The 21893-nt window shown below is 38.4% G+C and overlaps 1 protein-coding gene across 2 annotated transcripts; it reads left to right on the top strand.

Moving 5' to 3' along the window:
- The first annotated feature begins 5597 nt into the window (after positions 1-5597).
- On the top strand, positions 5598-21633 carry LOC104115721 (peptidyl-prolyl cis-trans isomerase FKBP16-1, chloroplastic). 2 transcript variants are annotated; one of them, XM_070182032.1, is made up of 8 exons: positions 5598-5752; positions 7042-7230; positions 7342-7376; positions 8413-8506; positions 8623-8683; positions 20873-20918; positions 21068-21138; positions 21287-21633. In XM_070182032.1, the coding sequence occupies exons 1-8, from the start codon at positions 5688-5690 to the stop codon at positions 21362-21364; spliced, it is 639 nt and encodes a 212-aa protein (XP_070038133.1). In that variant the 5' UTR covers positions 5598-5687; the 3' UTR covers positions 21365-21633. The 2 variants fall into 2 exon arrangements, with proteins under 2 accessions (XP_070038133.1, XP_070038134.1); XM_070182033.1 differs by lacking the exon at positions 5598-5752 and having other exon boundaries at positions 7090-7230; positions 7335-7376.
- The last annotated feature ends 260 nt before the right edge of the window (positions 21634-21893 follow it).

Here is a 21893-nt window from a genome sequence, read left to right as displayed (position 1 = left end):
AGATACACCCGAGGTCCTCAGGACCTCAACCAATTATACCAACATATCCCAAAATACATTACGAACTTAGTTGACCCTTCAAATCACATCAAACAACATCGAAATCATGAATCGCACCCCCAATTCAAACTTAATGAACTTTGAAACTTTAACTTCTACAATTGATGCCGAAACCTATCAAATCACGTCTGATTGTCCTCAAATTTTGCACACAAGTCATAATTGATATTAAGGACCTACTCCAACTTCCAGAATCAGATTCCCATCCCGATATCAAAAAGTCCACTTCCGGTCAAACTTCTTAAAAACCTCCAAATTTCTAGCTTTAGCCAAATGACTCCAAAATGACCTACGGACCTCCGAATTTACTTTCGAACGTGCTCCCAATACCAGAATCACCATACGGAGCTATTCCCAGACTCGGAATCCCAAACAGACATTGATAACATTGAAATGCACTTCAACCCAAATTTATGAAATTCTTCCAAAATGCCAACTTCCACAATATGCGCCGAAATGCTCCCGGGTCATCTAAAACTCGATCCGGACATATGCCCAAGTCCGAATTCATCATACGAACTCATCATAAGCATGATGCAAAATCGAGTTCCTCTGACTCAACTCTTCCACAACCACATTCAATCTCTTACCAACTATTTTTCTCGATGTAGATATCGTTGTATTACAAATAAAATAGAATTTAGGAGTTTGAATTCTTACAACTGAGCTCTACCACACGATCTAGAGTAAGAAGAAAGAATGACAGTCCTAAATGCCATGTATCCTCCTGCTTATAAGTGTGGTGCACAACACACTCATAAACAAGACTCTACTAGACACGGCTTGTAGACTCCCTGGGATAGAACTGCTCTAATACTACTTTTGTCACGACCCAAACCGATGGGCCGCGACGGGCACCCGCTGCTTTACCTAACCGAGCACTAACGTAACGTATCTTTCTTATCATACCATCATGGGTAAATGGGCCAGAAAGGTCGTCGTGATATAACTAGAATAAAACATAAGGGAATACTCGACATATGATGACTCAACAAGGAATACAAACATATACATGTGACATACTGGCCTAAAATGCCGACATGATCATTTGTACACTCAAAACATAGGCCGACAAGGCCATTCAAGTATCCATATACATGAGATATGTCTACAAGCCTCTAAGAGTGCACAAACGTCATAAAGGTCGGGACAGGGCCCCGCCATACCAATCAATACATGTCCAAATCATACTGACCAAATAGGCAACTCCGGAGCAAGTTGAATGTATCAACACCATCCGCTGAGCTGATAGCCTATAGGAGGACTCTCAACCTATTTATCGGGACCTGCGGGCATGAAATGCAGCATCCCCAGGCAAAAGGAACGTCAGTACAAATAAAGTATCGAGCATGTAAGGCATAAAAGCAGTATATAAAAGACATGAAAGAAACGTGGAGTAAAGAACTCAACTTGTAAGTCTGAATAGCTCTGTGAATCATGTAACATTTATAATGTCATGCATATGCGTATAAATGTCACATCATGCATAGGTGTGTACGTACATAATATCACTAAGCCTATGAGGGTATCCCATTATATCATCTCGGCCTCTGTGGGCGAAATCATCAACGTAGACCAGCTGATCGGGTGGAGATGCGTATATAATGCCATACCCCATATACAAATACTATACGCGTATATAACGTCATCTGGTCATGGGTTAATATACATGTATAAATGAATGCAATGCATGATGAAGTAAATTAATAAGATCTCTCGAAATGTCATGAGACCCATGAACAGACGATATGATAGTAGGACATATGGGGAATCAAGAACATAGGCAACCCTAGTACTTCTAGGAATAGAATTATTTGTGAAAGTTACGTGATTGCTCGTTTCGTTGCATCATATGGATCATGCCAAAAGGAAATAAGGGATAGACTTAACATACTTTAACTCCATTGAGTCCTTAATACATTCAAAGCAATTTTTCAAGCAACTCAACTCAATCTACTATAGAATAAAGAGATTCAAAATCAGTGTTGAGTAAAGGCTAAGTCTGCACCTTAAACTAGTAGCTTGTTTATGTAAATTTGGCAGCATCTCCCTTGTAACAAGAGCCTCCTCCAATATCATATACCAACAAAAATGACCATATCAATCCATCAATACATAATTATTAATAACAAGACACCATATAACAACAACAAGTTACAACTACTTCACGATGAGCGACAAGCTCCGATTAAAACATGTATACCCCATATCACCCCTTATAGACTTCTTAAATTAACTTAACTGTATCATTAACATGATAATGAAGTCATTCATCAATGATCCAGCCTTATACCATATATTTATAACAAAGAAAACAATCCACAACTCCAACTATCCTCAATTAGTAACTTTATTCACTAGTTCATATCTAGCCCGTCCATTTAACTTAATCAACATCAAGATAACCTTAAGCACATGTAAGAACACAATATAATTACCTCATATGATGGATTCAAGTCGAAATTCATGTTATATTTAGCTTACAACAACCCAACACACCCTAATCACTTCATTCCCAAAACGACAATTATAGTAGTGTCAAACACCCCGAAAATGTTACAAAGAACGACTAATTCACCATTTTGCCATTATGTGGTGTTTCTCCAAACCATTTCTCCTCTAAAACTCCATTAAACAGTAGCAAAATAGACAACTCAAAAACAACACAAAACAACCCACAAAGCAGCCCACTCCAAACGAATTTATCAACCTTCCTTGATATGTAAAATCTTAAATACAGAAAGTAGGCATTTTATTAACTATTAAATGCCTTCCAAAACTCAAACTACAAAGAAAATGAGAGGCGATATAGCGATACTTACGTCGTAGGGATCGTTCTAATGTTATCGCTTCTTGATTTCGTACTCGGGATGTTAATCTTCTTTGAAACCCTTGTAGAGAGCTTAAGGGTAAGTTTATGGGTCTTATTTGGTCGTGGTTTCTGGAAAAATGAAGAAAGAGGCAACATAAGGGATATAGATATCCATTTTCTTGAAAAGTCAAAAAGGTGCTATTTGGCACCCTAGCATTGACCCTTCTTCCAACGCTTATAGCTTTGTATATGTATGTCGTATGAACAAACAGTTAAAGGCATTGGAAACTACATTCCAAGACCTTCAATTTGGTATATAATATGTCCCAAAAGGACCTCATATAACACACGAAAGGTATTGCTCAAAAAGTTTTAGTGACCCACCTACTTGTCACTTATGCAGTCTGCGCAGTCTCACGAAACTACAAATATCTCTCTACTATGATGTCGTATCGATGAACGATTTAATGCGTTAGAAACTAGACTCGTAGATTTTCAATTTAATATATGTATTATCCTGTAATTCCAAGTATATTAGGAGAAAAGCTCTGCTACATTTAACCTAATATTCAGCACATTATGAATGTAACTTGTGATGACCTTTGCCAACTTTTGTTCCAAAGCTTGTTTAACTTCAAAATGTAACACACGACTATCATACGACTAAAATAACTCATAACATAACTTCCTTATCACATTAAGAACCCTAATATAACCCCAAAAGTACATACTCTAACACTTCCAACTTGTCGATATTCGACGAAACATATTTTCTTTAATTTGCTTAGCTCCTAAGCCTTTCAACCATCTTGGTAGTTGTTATCCATGATCTTAAAGATTTGTAACCTCCAAGGTAACATGATTAACTTACTTTATATACTTTCAAAGACGATCTCATTTATGAGTTTACATCAATTGACTTATGATATACTCTCACGTAAAACAATATGGGGTGTAACAGTATTAACCATTCGCAATCGCGGAAGCGATCGCGAAGCATAACTTTTCTCAGCTCAAAATTTCCCTTCGCGATCACGGAAAACCAATCGCGATCACGAAGAGCAAGTTGTCCAACTCCTCCAGATAGCCTCTAGTATAATGGTCATAACTTTTTTGTACAAAAATCCAAATGACAAATGGTTTGACTTTCTGAAAACTAGACACCAAGGGCTAAAATTTTATTTTTGGATCATCTCCCAATTCCTTATAGATTGCAAGATATAAGCTTCCAACGTCAGCCCTCTACAACAGAGATTTCTTCTTCGCGAACGCGAATGTGCCTCCGCGAACGTGATTCATAGACCCCTCTCTCCCATTTTTCTCTTTGCGAACGCGACCCTTTCCTTGCGAACGCGAAGTAGGGCGTACCAGACGTCAGAAAAGAACAACTCAACATGGCGAAATGACCCGTAGACCCTCCAAAACACACCCGAGGCCCCTGAGACCCCGTCCAATCACACCAACAAGTCTCAATATATGACACAAACCTGCTCGGGGCATCAAATCACACCAAACAACATCAAAACTATGAATTGACGATCGAAATCTTTCTTTAAACTTTCAAACTTCGACGAACGCATCTGATTCATGCTTAAACATTACGGAATGACACCAAACTTTACGCACAAGTCATAAATCACGATACGAACCTATTCCAAGACTCGGAACCCCAAATGGACATCGATAACACCAAAATCTACCTCAAACCATACTTAGAAAATTCTAAAACCTTCAAAATGACAACTTTCCATAATAAGCGTCGAAATGCTCCCGGGCGACCCGATACTCAACCCGAACATACGACCAAGTCCGAAATCATCATACGAACCTATTGGAACCTTCAAATCCCGATTCCGACGTCATTTACTCAAAAGTTAAACGTGAGTCAACTCTTCCAACTTAAAGCTTCCGAATTTAGAATTTTCCATCTGAATCAACTCCGAACTTACCGAAATTCAATTCCGACCACACATACAAGTCATAATACCTGAAGTTAAGCTACTCAAGGCCTCAAACTGCCGAACGACGCGCTAGAACTCAAAACGACTAGTCGGGTCGTTACACAAGCCATGTCAAATCAATAAGTTAATATCATTAGGAGCAAAATGGCAATTTGAAATTAAAGAGTCTTCAAGTTAGATATTAGATATGGATCCATAATCAACTTAATGATTCTATTGTGGAATGACACCATATAGTCACTTTTAAGCATGCTGTTTAAAATATATCTACATTTTACAATGTATTTAAAGATTAACCAATTCACTTAAACTTCAGGACACAACGTCTTAGAGTTTAAATTTTAAAGCTCAAACTTCAGGACATCGTGTCTTAAAGTTCGAAAATTGTGTCCAGAAGTTCGAATCTTATGCCCTGAATTTTAAATTAGTAGTTCAAAAATGCTTAGTCCTAAATGTTAAATTAATAGCTCAATAATTCACGACACTAAGTCCTCAATTTCCAAATTAAGAATACTTAGTCCTGAAGTTTGAGTGAATTGACTAATCTTTAAATACATTATAAGTTATGAATATATTTTAAATAACGGGCTTAAAAATGGTTATTGGTGCACTTCGCCCTTCTATTTGTAGGATTTCTAACATTGAATTAATTTAAACTTTCACACATAAATATTACTCCATTTACTAATAATCATCATAGTATAAAAATATTAAAATAATAGGGTTTTTTGGTCTTTAAATTAAATGGTCCAAACGCCATTATATGCTACCACCTTTTGTTTCTTTCTTATCTGTTAGTGCGAAAAAAAAGTTCCCCACCACTTAGCTGCTCAATTGGTAACCTTCAATCGACAATGGAAGCTCCTCAATTTCAAGCCAGTCTCCAATTCAGACGTTTCTTGGCGTCCCAAAGCCCATGGTAACGAGCATTCTTATTTATCTCCATCTTCGATTGCTTTAATTAGTATCCTTCGGAACAAGGGTGGAGCTAGAAGCCCGAATACGGGTTGGGCTGAACCCATTAGTTTTTGCTCAAACACTGTGTTTGTATTAAATTTTTCATTAAATATGTATAAATATTCATGAAAATTTTTGACTCTCTACCCCTCCGGGTCAGGGGTAACGTGTGACTATGCTGTACCCTACCCAGACCCCCACTTGTGTTATTTTTACTGGGTTATTATTGTTGTATGTATAAATATTAAATTTAGAACCAACTTATTAGCATTTAAAATCGTTGTTCTAAAAACACGTAGAAATTGAAATCCCGGCTTCAAAATACTTTTTAGTTTATCTAGTTGTTTGTTAACCAGAAATCGTTAGTTTCATGATGTATTTATATTAAATTCGCATTTATTATCGGGAAGGAGTAGTGGTTAAAAGTACTATATGCACGAATTCGCTTTTGGTTTGTGGCGGTCATATGACAGAAGACACTATTGTTTTAGTTATTAAATAGTTTAACAGTTAATAATTTATTAAATCTATGAAAATTCACAAGCACAGGGATCAAAAGTGCACATTATAGTTAATTGAATATGCTTAACCATATATCACAAGGACCAATATCCCTAATATTTCTGAACCACTTTTGCAACTCCACCAGAAGCTTTTTGTAAAAAAAAATTCAAGGGGATTCAAAATTTATATATAGACAAAAAATTATAATATCCTGTTGCACATTGTACGGGTGGCAAACGGGCGGGTCGGTCGGATATCGCGGGTCTAAAACGGGTAATGCAAAACAGATAAATTATCCAACCCGACTCATATTTAATACAGATAAAAAACGGTATCCATATTATCCATGACTTCTTGAATATGATCATTTTTGGGAGAATAACTAGTCTCCCAAACTTGAGGAACCCCAAATTTGAGGCTTTATAAATGTAATAGTTAAACCCATTAATTATCCATTGGTTATCCGGATAATATGGGTGGATAACTGTTTTCTTTTAACCATTTTGGCACCACTAGCACAATATAATTTTCGGATAAAGGAGATTCAATACATACGGCTCCACCACGGAATAGTTAGAGCCTAGATTTTACAAACTTGATGCAAGATGGTCCAATTTATGGATGAATGGAATTTTTGTAGTTAGAGAAAAAAACAGAAGAAGACAAAGAAAGAAGAAAAGAAGAAGAAAATTAGATGTTTCATTTGCTTAATCCTACTTGTAATTTGTAACTTGTTTATGTTAAGAGTTTTAAAGACATTGAGCATTGTAAGATTGCTGCACCTAAAAGCTCAGATGAAAGGGTGCCATCTCTAAATGTCAAAAAGTTGCTAAGAAGGTCAGTTCTGCAACTTGTTGGATTGAGTCCTATTTTCATAAGTACTCGTCCTGTCTTATCTGCGCCAGTTCAGGAGATGAAAGAACCTGATGTTATCCAGTAAATGTTGTTTCCATTTCTTTAATCTCCACAATTAAATTGTCTATATGGCCTAGAATAAGTGCTGTCATTATTTTAATGGTGTTGTTAATTTGGATTTGAAGCATTCAGGACTCTAAAGCTTGCTAGTGGAGTGAGGATACAAGGTACATCCCTTTTTAAGGTTATAAAACAAATATTTTCAAGCAGTTTTCTAATTAAGATTTTTTATTAGCTATACTTCGAGCTAATAACAACCCTGGCTGTAGCTGTTCTCATTGCTATTTGACTTATTTAATGAATAGTATAGCTCAAGCTCCAGCTTAGCTTGGCTTGTTAGGGACAATATCATCAAAACCTGAAATCTTAATTTAGGGGCTTGCATGTGGTAAAATTGAAACAAAGGTTTAGTGTGCTGTGTGATTTCATTATCAAGTGTCCCCTCTATAATTATTAATAATTGAAAACAAAAGTGACTTAAAGGAGTTATGTGTGGTGAATAAAAATGTATATGCATGTTCAAGATATTGGTGAACATTATATGAGTCGAGACGAGTTTTTTGGCTTGGTTAATAACTGAAGTAAATAGCCTAGTGTGTGTTTCATTAAACAAGTCAAGGTTGATTTTTCACGATTCCAGTTGAGTTTTCTCACGGTTCTTTCAAGCATTTTAGTGCTTGAGCTGCTATAGTTGAATGGAAGATGATCACTTGCTTCCATGTTTGACGTGCTGTAGTTTCATATGTTTAACGTTTGGATCAAGCATACAGCATATATACAGGATAAGAAATTGTATAATTTGACCCAGCGAGAAAGTTGAAGAAAATAGTCTAGCGTGTGTTTCTTTATTGAAGAAACAAGTCAAGTTTGATGTTACAGGAAGTCCACTTGAGTTTTCTTCCGGACTCTTTCAATCATTTGGAGCTCGAGCTGTTCTAATTGAGTTGAACATGCTTCCATGTTTGACGTGCTGCAGTTAAATATGTTTTAACGCTTGGAGCGTGCATACAGCCATATATAAGGTTAAGAGGAAAAGCGACTTACATTTAAAAATGACTGTTTAATGATCTCATTCCGTACAGTTTTAAGTTCCATTTAATGAAGAAGTCATTCATATTATGCTGGGAAGGGGGCATATCAAGCCCTCGGTGTCATTCTTATTTTATTTCCGAGTATTAACATGAGTTGTTGCATCTTCTAAAGATGTTGTTGAAGGGGAAGGACCAGAGGCTCATGAAGGAGATAGCGTCGAAATTAATTATGTCTGCCGACGATCAAATGGATATTTTGTCCACAGGTACTGTTTTCAGTTTATGTACTGCTCCTCCAGATATTTGTTCGTCAGTAAATCCATGTCATACTTTCTTATTCTGTGGAATTGACATTGAACTTCTTCATTTTGCTTCAATGTAGTACTGTGGACCAATTCAGCGGAGAAAGCGCCCCTGTCATACTTCCTTTGGATGATACACAGGTTACCGTTTTTGTTATAGCTTTGGGCTTAAAATAGAACATCTTAAAGGTCAGATAGCAACCTTCTGATTTCCATTATGTGGCATGGCTGGAAGCTGTCAAGAAGTTATATTGCATCTATTTTTTTATGAACTCGTTTGTGCCTTCAAAATGTGTGGTCCAATAGTGCCACTTCGTTAATCAAATAGGTCGAGGTAACTTGTAAACAAGGTTTCTTAATGAGTTCAAAAATATCTTTGTTCCTATCTTCTTACACTTCCTTAAAGACATGCTAGAAAAGTCTTGGTACATATTGCCGAAGGACATACACAAGAAAAAAAGTGGAGAGAAGAAACGCAGAGAAACTTAGTAATAAGCTAAACTAGTAACGAGAAGAATAACCTTTGTTTAGGTAACGTATTGTGCTGCCAGGACAAGCTGCTGTCTTGCTGAGCGACAAAATTATTTCAATCTTTCAGATAAAGAATTTATACTGCCGTCACCTCGTAACAATAAAGATGTATTGTGCTCAAACGTTTCTAACTTTTCTTTCTGTGCGTCTAGTTTGGGGAGGGTTGGGGTGTGAGCACCTAATTTTTGACCATGCTTGAATTTTTCCCCACTCATCTTCCCAATACCTAACTTCCCACACCCCCACTCACTTCCCACTTCCCCCACTCACCCTCCCACTTTCCCCACTCATGTCCCCCACTCACATCCCTAGCAGCGTTGTCAGAGCTGTCACACCTCCTTTTTCTCGAGGGATAGGGAAGTAGGGGAGTTTTTCCAATTAAAGTGATGTTATTCGAAATGAGATTATTTATTTAATCAGAATCGCCACTTGGAATAATTATTATGGTGTCCCAAGTCACCGGTTTATTTTCAAATCCCAAATCGAGGAAAAATAACTCTATTTATGGTCCGCGAACACAGAAGACCGTGTAAGAAATTCTGTTAATTCGGGAGAAGGTGTGAGGCACTCCCGAGTTCCGTGGTTTTAGCATAGTCGCTCAACAATTAATACCTGACTTAATTATTATATGTTTTAGAACCTTTTATGCATTGCCGCTTTTATACTGCTTTTAATGATTTTTAAACAATTATGGAGTTGATTTAAACAAGTCGCGGTATCGCGCACTTGTTTTTTTTGTACACATCGCAAATCACGCCACGTGAAACCTACCCGTGATTCACAACATGTTTATATTATTATTATTTGAAGTTGGGGTCAAGTCGCGTGAAACGCGCACTTGAGTTGGGATTTACGTATCATGACTATGCCACGGGAACCGTACCCATAGTCACGATGATTTATTTAAACGTGCCTAAAGCAAACTACGAATGTTTATAGGTTGATGATTTCCTAAGATTTGAGATTACTTTGAGGCCACGAATTATGGATAAGATTAGGAAGAAGTAGGGATTGGATTACTAAATCGGTCATAAGATTGAGCGTGTTACATCTTAGTAAGTTATTAATGCTTTACCTTTACGGTTATCTAAAAGTGCCAATTGAAAACAGTGCCTTGAACTAAATCTTTTGCTAATATCATGGCCAATTACCTTGATTCCAAACTTTAAAGCAACATACTAAAGCTGACGGTCCAACCAAAGTATAAGTCATGCCTTAACTGATTCACAAAAGAGAAATTACGAGATTAACTAAATCATATTCAACCTAATCACACAACTACGAGAAAGTAAAGTGGATATCAATTCAGAATTAAGCCTACGAAATCAATGATTTTCCTTACTCTTGTGATCATGTCCTATTACAATAATAACCACGATCTACAGCTACAAGGATTACCAATTTACATTCCAGCTTCACTTACATCTCACTCCAACATGAACCCTTTTTAAAAAAAAATCAAAACACTGATTTTTCATGTAACACTACAGATCTGGTGATTAAATAGCTAAAACAACAAACTATCAATTTCAACATTAGATAAACAATCAGAATCAAGCATGACTTCATATTAGGCAAAATCTGAAAAAATACAAGTATAGGGAAGACATACCTAATGGTGTACGGATTAAATCTAGAAGCAAAGGGGGGCCAAATAAAGGCAAAGAAACCAGCGGGTAGGAGTTCAACAACCAGATTCAAAAGCAAGCACCAGAATCGAGCAAGTGATTTGAAGTTACATCACTTCTCTTAAACCCAGAATATGCAGAATAATCAACAACAGTGAATTAGCTTTAAAAATCTCCTTTGGATCCCAGCTTTCTCTATTTTTGAAACCTTTTTTGTTGTTTTTAGCTCTAAAAATCTTCCAGAACTTTGATTTTTTTTGTTGCTAAGTGCTTTGTGTGTGTTCGTGAATGAGTGTCTTAGGGAATGAAATGAGTGTCTTAGGGAATGAAATGAGTGTGTTTGTGGGGCGAATTCTGATGAACCTCTATAGCCGTCTCTCTATCTCTATTGCGTGTGTGCTGGTGAGCGCAGAGGAATGAGAGTCAATGAATATTCTGTCTCCCTCCGCGTGAGTGTGATCTCTTCCTGGAGGAGCTCTAGATCGGCCATCACCTGGCGAGCGAAGGACATCACGAAAGCAAAAAACATAGATCTGGTCATATCCTCACATTCATGGCATTTCATTGCAGCGTAATCGGCTAATTCTTTGATTCTCATTCTAATGACACTATTTTCTTGGAGCAAGCGTCCAATTTGCTGTGCACGGGCTTCTAACACTTGCGTGGCTATGTTGTTTTGGTCTTGCAACTTCTGCACGCTCTCTTCTAATTGGTAAATCAGTGCATAACAATGTTCTCTTTGTGTTTTGAAGTCCTTTGTCTGTTGAACCATTTCATTTTCGAGGTTGGACAACTTTTCCCTTTAATCGTGACTTCTCTATCATATCTTTGCTTTAACTGGTGGGCTAACCTTGCCTGTTCTTCTGCACGGTTTGCCAACTTTGCTCGAGCTTTTGCCAAGTCTTCCTCGACCTTTGTCAGATCAACCGCATAATCATGCACTTTTCGCCTTAGGTTGCTTATGATCCTTTCATCTATTTCACTTCTTACCGGCGTTTCGGCGGCTATTTTTATTTTTCGGATCTGAGTTCGGAGGGCTTCGTTTTCCCGGGCTAACCTCTTCTTTTCTCCTTCATCCTCAGCAACTTGTGTCACGACCCAAAATCCTACCACAGGCGTCGTGATGGCACCTAGTCTCTAAGACTAGGTAAGCCAATTTCAATTACATTTTGAAGCCATTTTTTTTATTTTTTTAAAACTAACAGCGGAAATAATTACAATATACAACTTCCCAAGACTGGTAGTACTGAGTCACGAACTCTAACTGAATACATGGAATGATCACGAGGACCGAATATACAATACTGTTCGATCACAAATTAACAGTACAATGAAATGAAAAGACTCCAAGGGACTGCGACGGCCAAGCAGCTCTACCTTGAATCCTTACGATCCCGCTTTAACTCTGCTCGAGTCCGATATCTCCAATACCTGACTCTGCAAAAAAATATGCAGAAGTGTAGTATGAGTACACCACGGTCGGTACCCAGTAAGTATCAAGACTAACCTCAATGGAGTAGAGACGAGGTACAGTCAAGACACTCACTAGTCTAATAACCTGTGCAATATAATATACAAAATACTAGGAAACAGATAGCAATAAGGGCAGGATAAAACAACTAGTGGTATGCGCAGCAAGACAACAAGAATACCATAAATATCCCTCAACAATTAATAAATACATGTACGCCTAATTAATTCAAGTTTTTCAAATAAATATCCTTCACATATAATTCTTCCAAATAACTCTCTTTCAAATGTAGTTTTCTCAAATAATTATTTTCAAATATAATTCTTTCAATAAATCTTTTCAAATATAATTTTCTCAAATAAATATCCTTCAAATACAATTCTTTCATATAATTCTTTTTGAATAAAAATCCTTCCAAATAAATATTTTGAATATAATTCTTTCAATTAAAAAGTCACCATGTGACACCTCATTTCATAATCATAAAAATATGGGTCTCAGCCCATTTTCATATTTTTCGTAAACACGGATCTCAGGCCATTTTCATATTTCCACGGCACCTCGTGCCCATAATTAAATCATCATATTTCCCCGGCACCTCGTGCCCTCATTTTATATCACAACTGCACGGACAATTCACGTGCCAAATATCATTATCATTTCATCACAGCACCTCGTACCCACATTTCATATCACAACTACACAGACAATTCACGTGCCAAATATCCTCATTATTTACACACGATACCTCGTGCCCATATTTCATTTTATAATCCGCCTGGCAATAGCCACAAGCTCTCAATTTCAACATAAATCAGATTGTTATCAATTTACCAACAACAAGACAAATTGCACAAGGTATAAAAATAAACACAAGAAAATCACATCACATGAAAATCATCAACACCACAACCCCGCATCATCAAATATCATCCCTGACAATAGCCACCCTTATCACTCATATAGCCACCATTATCTCTCCGCCCAAACAATACCAATAGCCACTTTTATCGCTCTTATTGCCACCCTTATCGCTCCTATAGCCACCCTTATCGCTTCGCCCAGACAATATTCCAACAAACACAACAGTGAAATGCCACCCTTATACCCACATAATATCAACGGTGAAATGCCACCCTCATCTCCCCAAAATAACAACTCGCACAACACAACAATTTACACGGGAAATTATCACAGCAACATAATAAAATCAATTCATATCACAATTGGCCCAATGGCCACAACCAAATTCCAAAGATATAACAAAATCAATTAATTTCACAACAAATAGCCCAAGGCTCCACACAATATATATAACACCCAAAAACAATTAACAGAGATAGAAATTACTCAACATAAATCAAAGTCTTCATTAAATTCAAATTTTCAATAATTATATTAACACCTCTTCTTAAGCTCATTTAATTAATTATTTGCAGAGGAAAATTCATATTGGAAATAAGTTTCCAAGAAATATTAAACCAACAATACTCACGAAATTTCATAAATATTTCAAGTAACAATCACATCAAATTATCATATAAAAACAAATTCAACAATAAGGATTTAGGCATGGCAAACAGATAATTTAATAATTTTTCACAATTTCCTAATTTACAACACAATAATACCTAAGACTTTAATTCAATGAATTTTGCATATAATCCCGAGTACGTACTCGTCACCTCGCGTACACGGCTTTTCACATTTCACAATTGGCACATAAGACTCAATGCCTAAGGGGTAATTCCCCCACTCGAGGTTAAGCAAGACACTTACCTTTTTGAAGTTAGGCCGATATTCCAAAAAGCCTTCTTGCTTGAATTGACCTCCGGACAGCTCAAATCTATCCAAATTAATTGTATAACTCCATTAAAATTCGTCGGAAACAATTCCGAATAATAATACGTCGACTTAAAAATTTATTCCAAAAAGTCAATGTGGGGCCTGCCCCTTGGAACCTAACATAATTTTCATGAAATCCGAATACCCATTCCGATACGAGTTCAACCATACCAATTTTATCGAATTTCAATAACAACTCGACCTCCAAATCTTAAATTTTCGTTTTTTGAAGATTTTATAAAAATCTTGATTTCTTCCATTTAAATCCGAATTAAATGATGAATATAACCATGAATTTATGAAATATAATTACTTTTGGATATACGATACTTACCCAGGTTGAAGTCGTGAAGAACTCCTCCAAAATTGCCCCAAAACCGAGCTCCAAAAATCCAATCGAAAATGGCGAAATGACCATTTTTGGTCCTTTATGTTTCTGCCCAGTTCCGCTTCTGTAGATTTGCGCATCTGCGGACTCGCTTTTGCGAGCCAAAATGCGCATCTGCGAAGTCCCAATGTCCACTGCCCAACAGGAGCTCGCATCTGCGGAAGAAAATGCGCATCTGCGATGTCGCTTCTGCGACAAAACGATCGCTTCTGCGAAGACATGCCCAGCTGCCTTCTTCCGCTTCTGCGTGCTTGTTTCCGCTCCTGCGCTGTCGCAGGTGCGCCCAGACCCTCGCTTCTGCGACCAACGTCCAGCCTGCCCAGATTTCGCTTCTGCGAGCTTCATCTCGCTTCTGCAAGGTCGCTTCTGCGATCTAACATCCGCAGAAGCGAAACAAACAGCTGCTGCCCAGAAACAACAGCAATTTCCAGCAGCTATCTCATCCAAAAATCAACTCCGTTAACCTTCCGAAATTCACCAAAGGCCCTCGGTACTTTAACCAAATATACCAACATGTCCCAAAATACAATAAGAACTTAGTCGAGGCTTCAAACCACGTCAAACAACTCCGAAATTCCGAATCGCGCAACGAATCGAATTATAAGTTTTCAAATCTCCCAACTTCTATATTTTGCGCCGAAACGTATCAAATCAATCCATAATGACTTCAAATTTTGCACACAAGTCATAATTGACTTAATGGAGCTATTCCCATTTCCGGAATCAAAATCCAACCTCGTTATCAAAAATTCACCCTTCGGTCGGACTTTTCCATAATCTTATATTTTTCAACTTTGGCCAAAATGTGTCGAATTGTCCTACAGACTTCCAAATCCAAATCCGAACATACGCCTAAGTCCGAAATCATCATACGAAGCTATTGCCATCCTCGAAATTCTATTCCGGGATCGTTTGCTCAAAAGTCAACTCTCCGGTCAAACTTCCCAAAAAATCAACTTTCGGCATTTCAAGCTTAATTCCACTACGGACCTCCAAATAATTTTCCGGACACGCTCCTAAGTCCCAAATCACCATACGGAACTATTGCCATCCTCGAAATTCCATTCCGGAGTCGTTTGCTCAAAAGTCAACTCTTCGGTCAACTCTTTCCATTTAAGCTTCAAATTCAGGATTGTTCTTTTAATTTAATTCCGAATATTTAGTAAATCAAACTCGATCACACCTCGCGGGTCATAATACATATTGAGAAGCTGCTCGAGACTTAAATCACATAACGGGGCGTAAATTCTTAAAACGACAAGTCGGGTCGTTACAGCTTGCAACCCACTATCAAACTTGATGGTTCTTACTTGATCCTCTAGTTTGCTTATGGTGGTTCGATACTTCTTTTTCTTTGGCCAACCAAGCCCACTGTTCTTGTGCTTCGTCCGTGAATTGTTGGACATGGGGCCCTTTGGCAGGCTGTTCTGGCTCTTGATCAACCCGGGCTCTCTTGCCATACCATGCAGTGTAATTAGACTCTACCTCACCAGAGGATAGATCCCGCACCTGAGTTGGTGGCTCCAAAACCCTACATTGGTTCCAAACCTGGCGAGCCCTTTCTTCCGGGAATGCAGCCCTTGGGTATAGCTCAATAACATGTGCACTCAGATCTTCATCGTGAGGGACTGTTTGATACCTTCCCAATTGGCGTAGGACCCGATGCGGAGCATATGGTTGAATACTCCGAAAACCCATCAATAAGAGAAAGCACACTTCGGCGGACATGTAAATAATCTCGCTAATCGGAAGCCAACTGAAAGTCCACTCAATTTGCTTTGCGGTCAAAGAACCCAGATATGTGAACCATGCTTCAGTACCCTCCGACAACTCATAGCCATTTACCTTGTTTCCGTACTCTTCAATGCAATTGAGTCCGGTAAATCCGTAGTTCATGTACCTAGGCGACGACAGAGATGTTCCACCAGCCACATTTGCAAAAACAAGTTACAACCCTCAAAGAACCTTGCACCAGCTCGACAGGCGCTTAAAGCTCGATAGATTTCCGCGAGAATCATCGGTATAAGAGTCCCAATTCAGTCATTCCTGCCAGTCCCAATTCTATGTGTCCGTTACTCTTCGGGCATATCAGAGTGCCTAAGAATGCGACTACGAAAGCTAAATTCCTGCGCGCTTCCCACTTGTTTTTCTTTCCCTGGTGACTCAAACCAGTGCCTGGTGTCTCAAATCTGTGGGGATCCCCACAACAACTATATAAGAAGTGGAATGTACAAAACCCTTCGGCCAAATTCTCATTTATACTCAGAAGATCTGTGCCTGAGATTCCCGTCAAAACCAGCGTACCCTGCTATCTCCTCCAGCGTAGGAGTCATTTCAAAATACGCCAAATATTTTCAAAAGAGATCATGCTTTTCTTACCGAACTACGCGGGTCTGATTCTCACCAGATGTGAGATACGTAGGCAACCCCTATCAGGTACGACCTCATTTTTTGCGAAACTCACCAAAATAAGAACCTTTTGAAACATGATCATCACCCGGAGCCGTTCTTGTCAAAACAACCTTAAAACATTCTTCTGAGGCGCCGCAAGGCTGTCTTCACAAGAATAGCCGCAATATAAACCCAAGTCAGTCCTTTCTCCTATAACCAACCTCAGTTGGCAGAAACAACCCAAAAAACTTTCCTCAAGTGTTGAAGGGTCGTATTTGCAAAAACAACCCCTGTTTTGTTACTGATTTGAATTTTCAAAATTAGCCACTTTGTGTTTTTGGAAAATGTGTCGGTTTTGATCTTTGTCCTCAATTTGTGTGCAGAACGAGCACCGTTGAGAACGTACCTTTTCGGGTCGTAGATGAGATTCCGCTAAGACTCCACATATGGTGGAATGACCTGGGGGAGGTGAGCAACCGTTCCGTGACTAAAGCTTTAGGTGGGCTCACCGGTCTTTTGAAGATTAAGCCCAGGGTTGATCTAATTGAGGCCCTGATACCATTTTAGGACCCAACAAATAATGTTTTCCACTTCTCCGACTTTGAATTGACCCCTACGCTATAAGAGATGGCAGGATACACTGGTTTGACGGGAATCTCAGGCACCAATATCCAGTAGCACCCAGAACTGTGACCCCTCATAAGTTTTTTGACCTTCTGAGTATTAACTGGCAGGTTATAAATGAGAATTTGGCCGAAGGTGTTTGTACATTCCACTTCTTGTATAGCTGGTATGGGGATTCCCACGGATTTGAGGCTCCAGACACTGGTTTGAGTCACCAGGGAAAGAAAAACAAGTGGGAAGCGCACAAGAGTTTAGCTTTCGTAGTCGCATTCTTAGGCATTCCGATATGCCTGAGGAGTGACAGACACATAGAATTGGGACTGGCAGGAATGGTTGATTTTATGGTCAAGAAGGCCAATGGTATTCTTATACCAATGATTCTCGCAAAAATCTATCGAGCTTTAAGCGCCTGTCGAGCTGGTGCAAGGTTCTTTGAGGGTTGTAACTTATTTTTGCAAATGTGACTGGTGGAACATCTTTGTCGTCGCCCGAGGTACATGAACTACGGATTTACCGGACTCAATTGCATTGAAGAGTACGGAAACAGGGTAAATGGCTATGATTTGTCGGAGGGTACTGAAGCATGGTTCACATATCTGGGTTCTTTGACCGCAAAGCAAATTGAGTGGACTTTCAGTTGGCTTCCGGTTAGCGAGGTTATCTACATGTCTGCCGAAGTGTGCTTTCTCTTATTGATGGGTCTTCGGAGTATTCGGTCATATGCTCTGCATCGGGTCCTACGCCAATTGGGTAGGTATCAAACAGTCCCTCACGATGAAGATCTGAGTGCACATGTTATTGAGTTATGCCCAAGGGCTGCATTCCCGGAAGAAAGGGTTCGCCAGGTTTGGAACCAATGTAGGTTTTTGGAGACACCAACTCAGATGCGGGATCTATCCTCTGGTGGTAGAGTCTAATTACACTGCATGGTATGGCAAGAGAGCCCGGGTTGATCAAGAGCCACAACAGCCTGCCAAAGGGCCCTATGTCCAACAATTCACGGACGAAGCACAAGAACAGTGGGCTTGGTTGGCCAAAAAAAAAGATGTATCGAACCACCATAAGCAAACTAGAGGATCAAGTAAGAACCATCAAGTTTGATAGTGGGTTGCAAGCTGCTGAGGATGAAAGAGAAAAGAAGAGGTTAGCCCGGGAAAACGAAGCCCTCCGAACTCAGATCCGAAAAATGAAAATAGCCGCCGAAACGCCGGTAAGAAGTGAAATAGATGAAAGGATCATAAGCAACCTAAGGCGAAAAGTGCATGATTATGCGGTTGATCTGACAAAGGCCGAGGAAGACTTGGCAAAAAGTGCAGAAGAACAGGCAAGGTCAGCCCACCAGTTAAAGCAAAGATATGATAGAGAAGTCACGATTTTAAGGGAAAAGCTGGCCAACCTCGAAAATGAAATGGTTCAGCAGACAAAGGACTTCAAAACACAAAAGAGAACATTGTTATGCACTGATTTACCAATTAGAAGATAGCGTGCAGAAGTTGCAAGACCAAAACAACATAGCCACGCAAGTGTTGGAAGCCCGTGCACAGCAAATTGGACGCTTGCTCTAAGAAAATGGTGTCATTAGAATGAGAATCAAAGAAATAGCCGATTACGTTGCAATGAAATACCATGAATATGAGGATATGACCAGATCTATGTTTTTTGCTTCCGTGATGTCCTTCGCTCGCCAGGTGATGGCCGATCTAGAGCTCCTCCAGGAAGAGATCACATTCACGCGGAGGGAGACAGAATATTCATTGACTCTCATTCATCTGCGCTCACCAGCACACACGCAATAGAGATAGAGAGACGGCTATAGAGGTTCATCAGAATTCGCCCCACAGACACACTCATTCCATTCCCTAAGACACTCATTCATGAACACACACAAAAAGCACTTAGCAACAAAAAAAAATCAAAGTTCTGGAAGATTTTGAGAGCTGAAAACAACAAAAAAGGTTTCAAAAATAGAGAAAGCTGGGATCCAAAGGAGATTTTTAAAGTTAATTCACTGTTGTTGATTATTCTACATATTCTAGGTTTAAGAGAAGTGATGTTACCTCAAATCACTTGCTCGATTCTGGTGCTTGCTTTTGAATCTGGTTGCTGAACTCTTACCCGCTGGATTTTTTGCCTTTATTTGGCCCCCCTTTTCTTCTAGATTTAATCCTTACACCATTAGGTATGTCTTCCCTATACTTGTATTTTTTCAGATTTGGCCTAATATGAAGTCATGCTTGATTCTGATTGTTTATCTAATGTTGAAACTGATAGTTTGTTGATTTAGCTATTTAATCACCAGATCTGTAGTGTTACATGAAAAATCAGTGTTTTGATTTTTAAAAAAAAAGGGTTCATGTTGGAGTGAGATGTAAGGCAGCTGGAATATAAATTGGTAATCCTTGTAGTTGTAGATCGTGGTTATTATTGTAATAGGACATGATCACAAGAGTTAGGAAAATCATTGATTTCTTAGGCTTAATTCTGAATTGATATCCACTTTACTTTCTCGTAGTTGTGTGATTAGGTTGAATATGATTTAGCTAATCTCGTAATTTCTCTTCTGTGAATCAGTTAAGGCATGACTTATACTTTGGTTGGACCGTCAGCTTTAGTATGTTGCTTTAAAGTTTGGAATCAAGGTAATTGGCTATGATATTAGCAAAAGATTTAGCTCAAGGCACTGTTTTCAATTGGCACTTTTAGATAACTGTAAAGGTAAAGCATTAACAACTTACTAAGATGTAACACGCCCAATCTTATGACCGATTTAGTAATCCAATCCCTACTTCTTCCTAATCTTATCCATAATTCGTGGCCTCAAATCTTAGGAAATCATCAACCTATAACCATTCGTAGTTTGCTTTAGGCACGTTTAAATAAATCATCGTGACTATGGGTACGGTTCACGTGGCATAGTCATGATACGTAAATCCCAACTCAAGTGCACGTTTCACGCGACTTGACCCCAACTTCAAATAATAATATAAACATGTTGTGAATCACGGGTACGTTTCACATGGCGTGATTTGCGATGTGTACAAAAATAACAACTTTCAACTCCATAATTGTTTAAAAATCATTAAAAGCGGCAATGCATAAAAGGTTCTAAAACATGTAATAATTAAGTCAGGTATTAATTGTTGAGCGACTGTGCTAAAACCACGGAACTCGGGAGTGCCTCACACCTTCTCCCGGGTTAATAGAATTTCTTACACGGTCTTCTGTGTTCGCGGACCATAAATAGAGTCATTTTTCCTCGATTTGGGATTTGAAAATAAACCGGTGACTTGGGACACCATAATAATTATTCCAAGTGGCGACTCTGATTAAATAAATAATGTCAATTTAATTGGAAAAACTCCCCTATCCCTCGGGAAAAAGGAGGTGTGACAGGGGGTAGTTGATAATTAACTGCATTCTTGTTTTTCTTACAAGTCTCTGTGAATCTGCAGATAATTGAAGGTCTGAAGGAAGTCTTGATTGGAATGAAGCCTGGAGGTTGTGCCTGCTCCTTTAAAAAAGTATTCACTTTTTGTTTGCAAAATATATTCAAACTTTAGTAAATGACAGGATCTCCAGGAAAACTTATTTGCCATTTTTCAGAATATACAGTTCTATTTGTTTGAGCTGTAAGGCCTGTACTGCAGGAAAAAGAAGAGCGTTGATCCCGCCTTCGCTAGGATACATCAATGAAAACTTAAAACCAGTACCTGAAGACGTATGTGTTCTCAGAAATTTATTCATTTAACATCCTTTGGTACCCTTATCCTACACTCTCCAACTATCTTAATCTATGATTATATGTTCCTTTTCTGCTTTATAGTTGATGTTATTGGTTCATCAAACGCATATTTGTCGTGTTGCAGTTTGGACCAAGGCGTAGCCTTATGTCTCATGTGAAGGAGCCTCTAATTTTTGAAGTGCAGCTGTTGAAAGTTTTATGAGTATCATACTTATTGTTGGTGCTTAACTATACTATGTAAGTTTATTAACTGATTAACTTCCATTACTTTGATCTCTTGAACAATGTACTGAATTTTTGCCAAGATATACTAAAACTGTCTGCTGCAGGATGTTCCAAAACTGGTTATATTGTTTTTATTTCTAGTTTAAGGGAACTTATTCTTTAGACACAATTTCTACTTGGTTACTGTAATGACTAGTACATATTGTTTAGTACCATTAGTAGTAATTTCACATACGAGTTTATTTATGTGAGAGTATAACACATTCAGCAGATGCAAATGAGTGAGTGACCCTCTTTTTTTAGATGCAATAACATCTTCCTCGACTTCTTTTCAGTGAATGAATGACCATCTTTTTGTTAGATGCAATAATATCAAAATCAGTTTATACAGTCAAACTTCTCTATTAACAACTTCGTTTGTTCCAATTATTTTTGTATGTTATAGTGAAGTGTTGTTATAGAGAATATATATTATAACATAACATGAAAATTGGTTCCGAAAAAAG

Source organism: Nicotiana tomentosiformis, chromosome 8, assembly GCF_000390325.3.
Source record: "Nicotiana tomentosiformis chromosome 8, ASM39032v3, whole genome shotgun sequence".
NCBI lineage: Eukaryota > Viridiplantae > Streptophyta > Magnoliopsida > Solanales > Solanaceae > Nicotiana > Nicotiana tomentosiformis.
The sequence above is the reverse complement of the archived record's forward strand: the minus strand, read 5'-3'. Positions and strand labels throughout refer to the sequence as shown.

Excerpts from the sequence above, each read along its gene's own strand:
- LOC104115721 (XM_070182032.1), top strand. The coding sequence starts at position 5,688 with ATGGAAGCTCCTCAATTTCAAGCCAGTCTCCAATTCAGACGTTTCTTG. Across the intron at positions 7,231-7,341 it reads AAAGAACCTGATGTTATCCA|GACTCTAAAGCTTGCTAGTG; the intron begins GTAAATGTTGTT and ends TGAAGCATTCAG. Across the intron at positions 8,684-20,872 it reads TTCCTTTGGATGATACACAG|ATAATTGAAGGTCTGAAGGA; the intron begins GTTACCGTTTTT and ends GTGAATCTGCAG.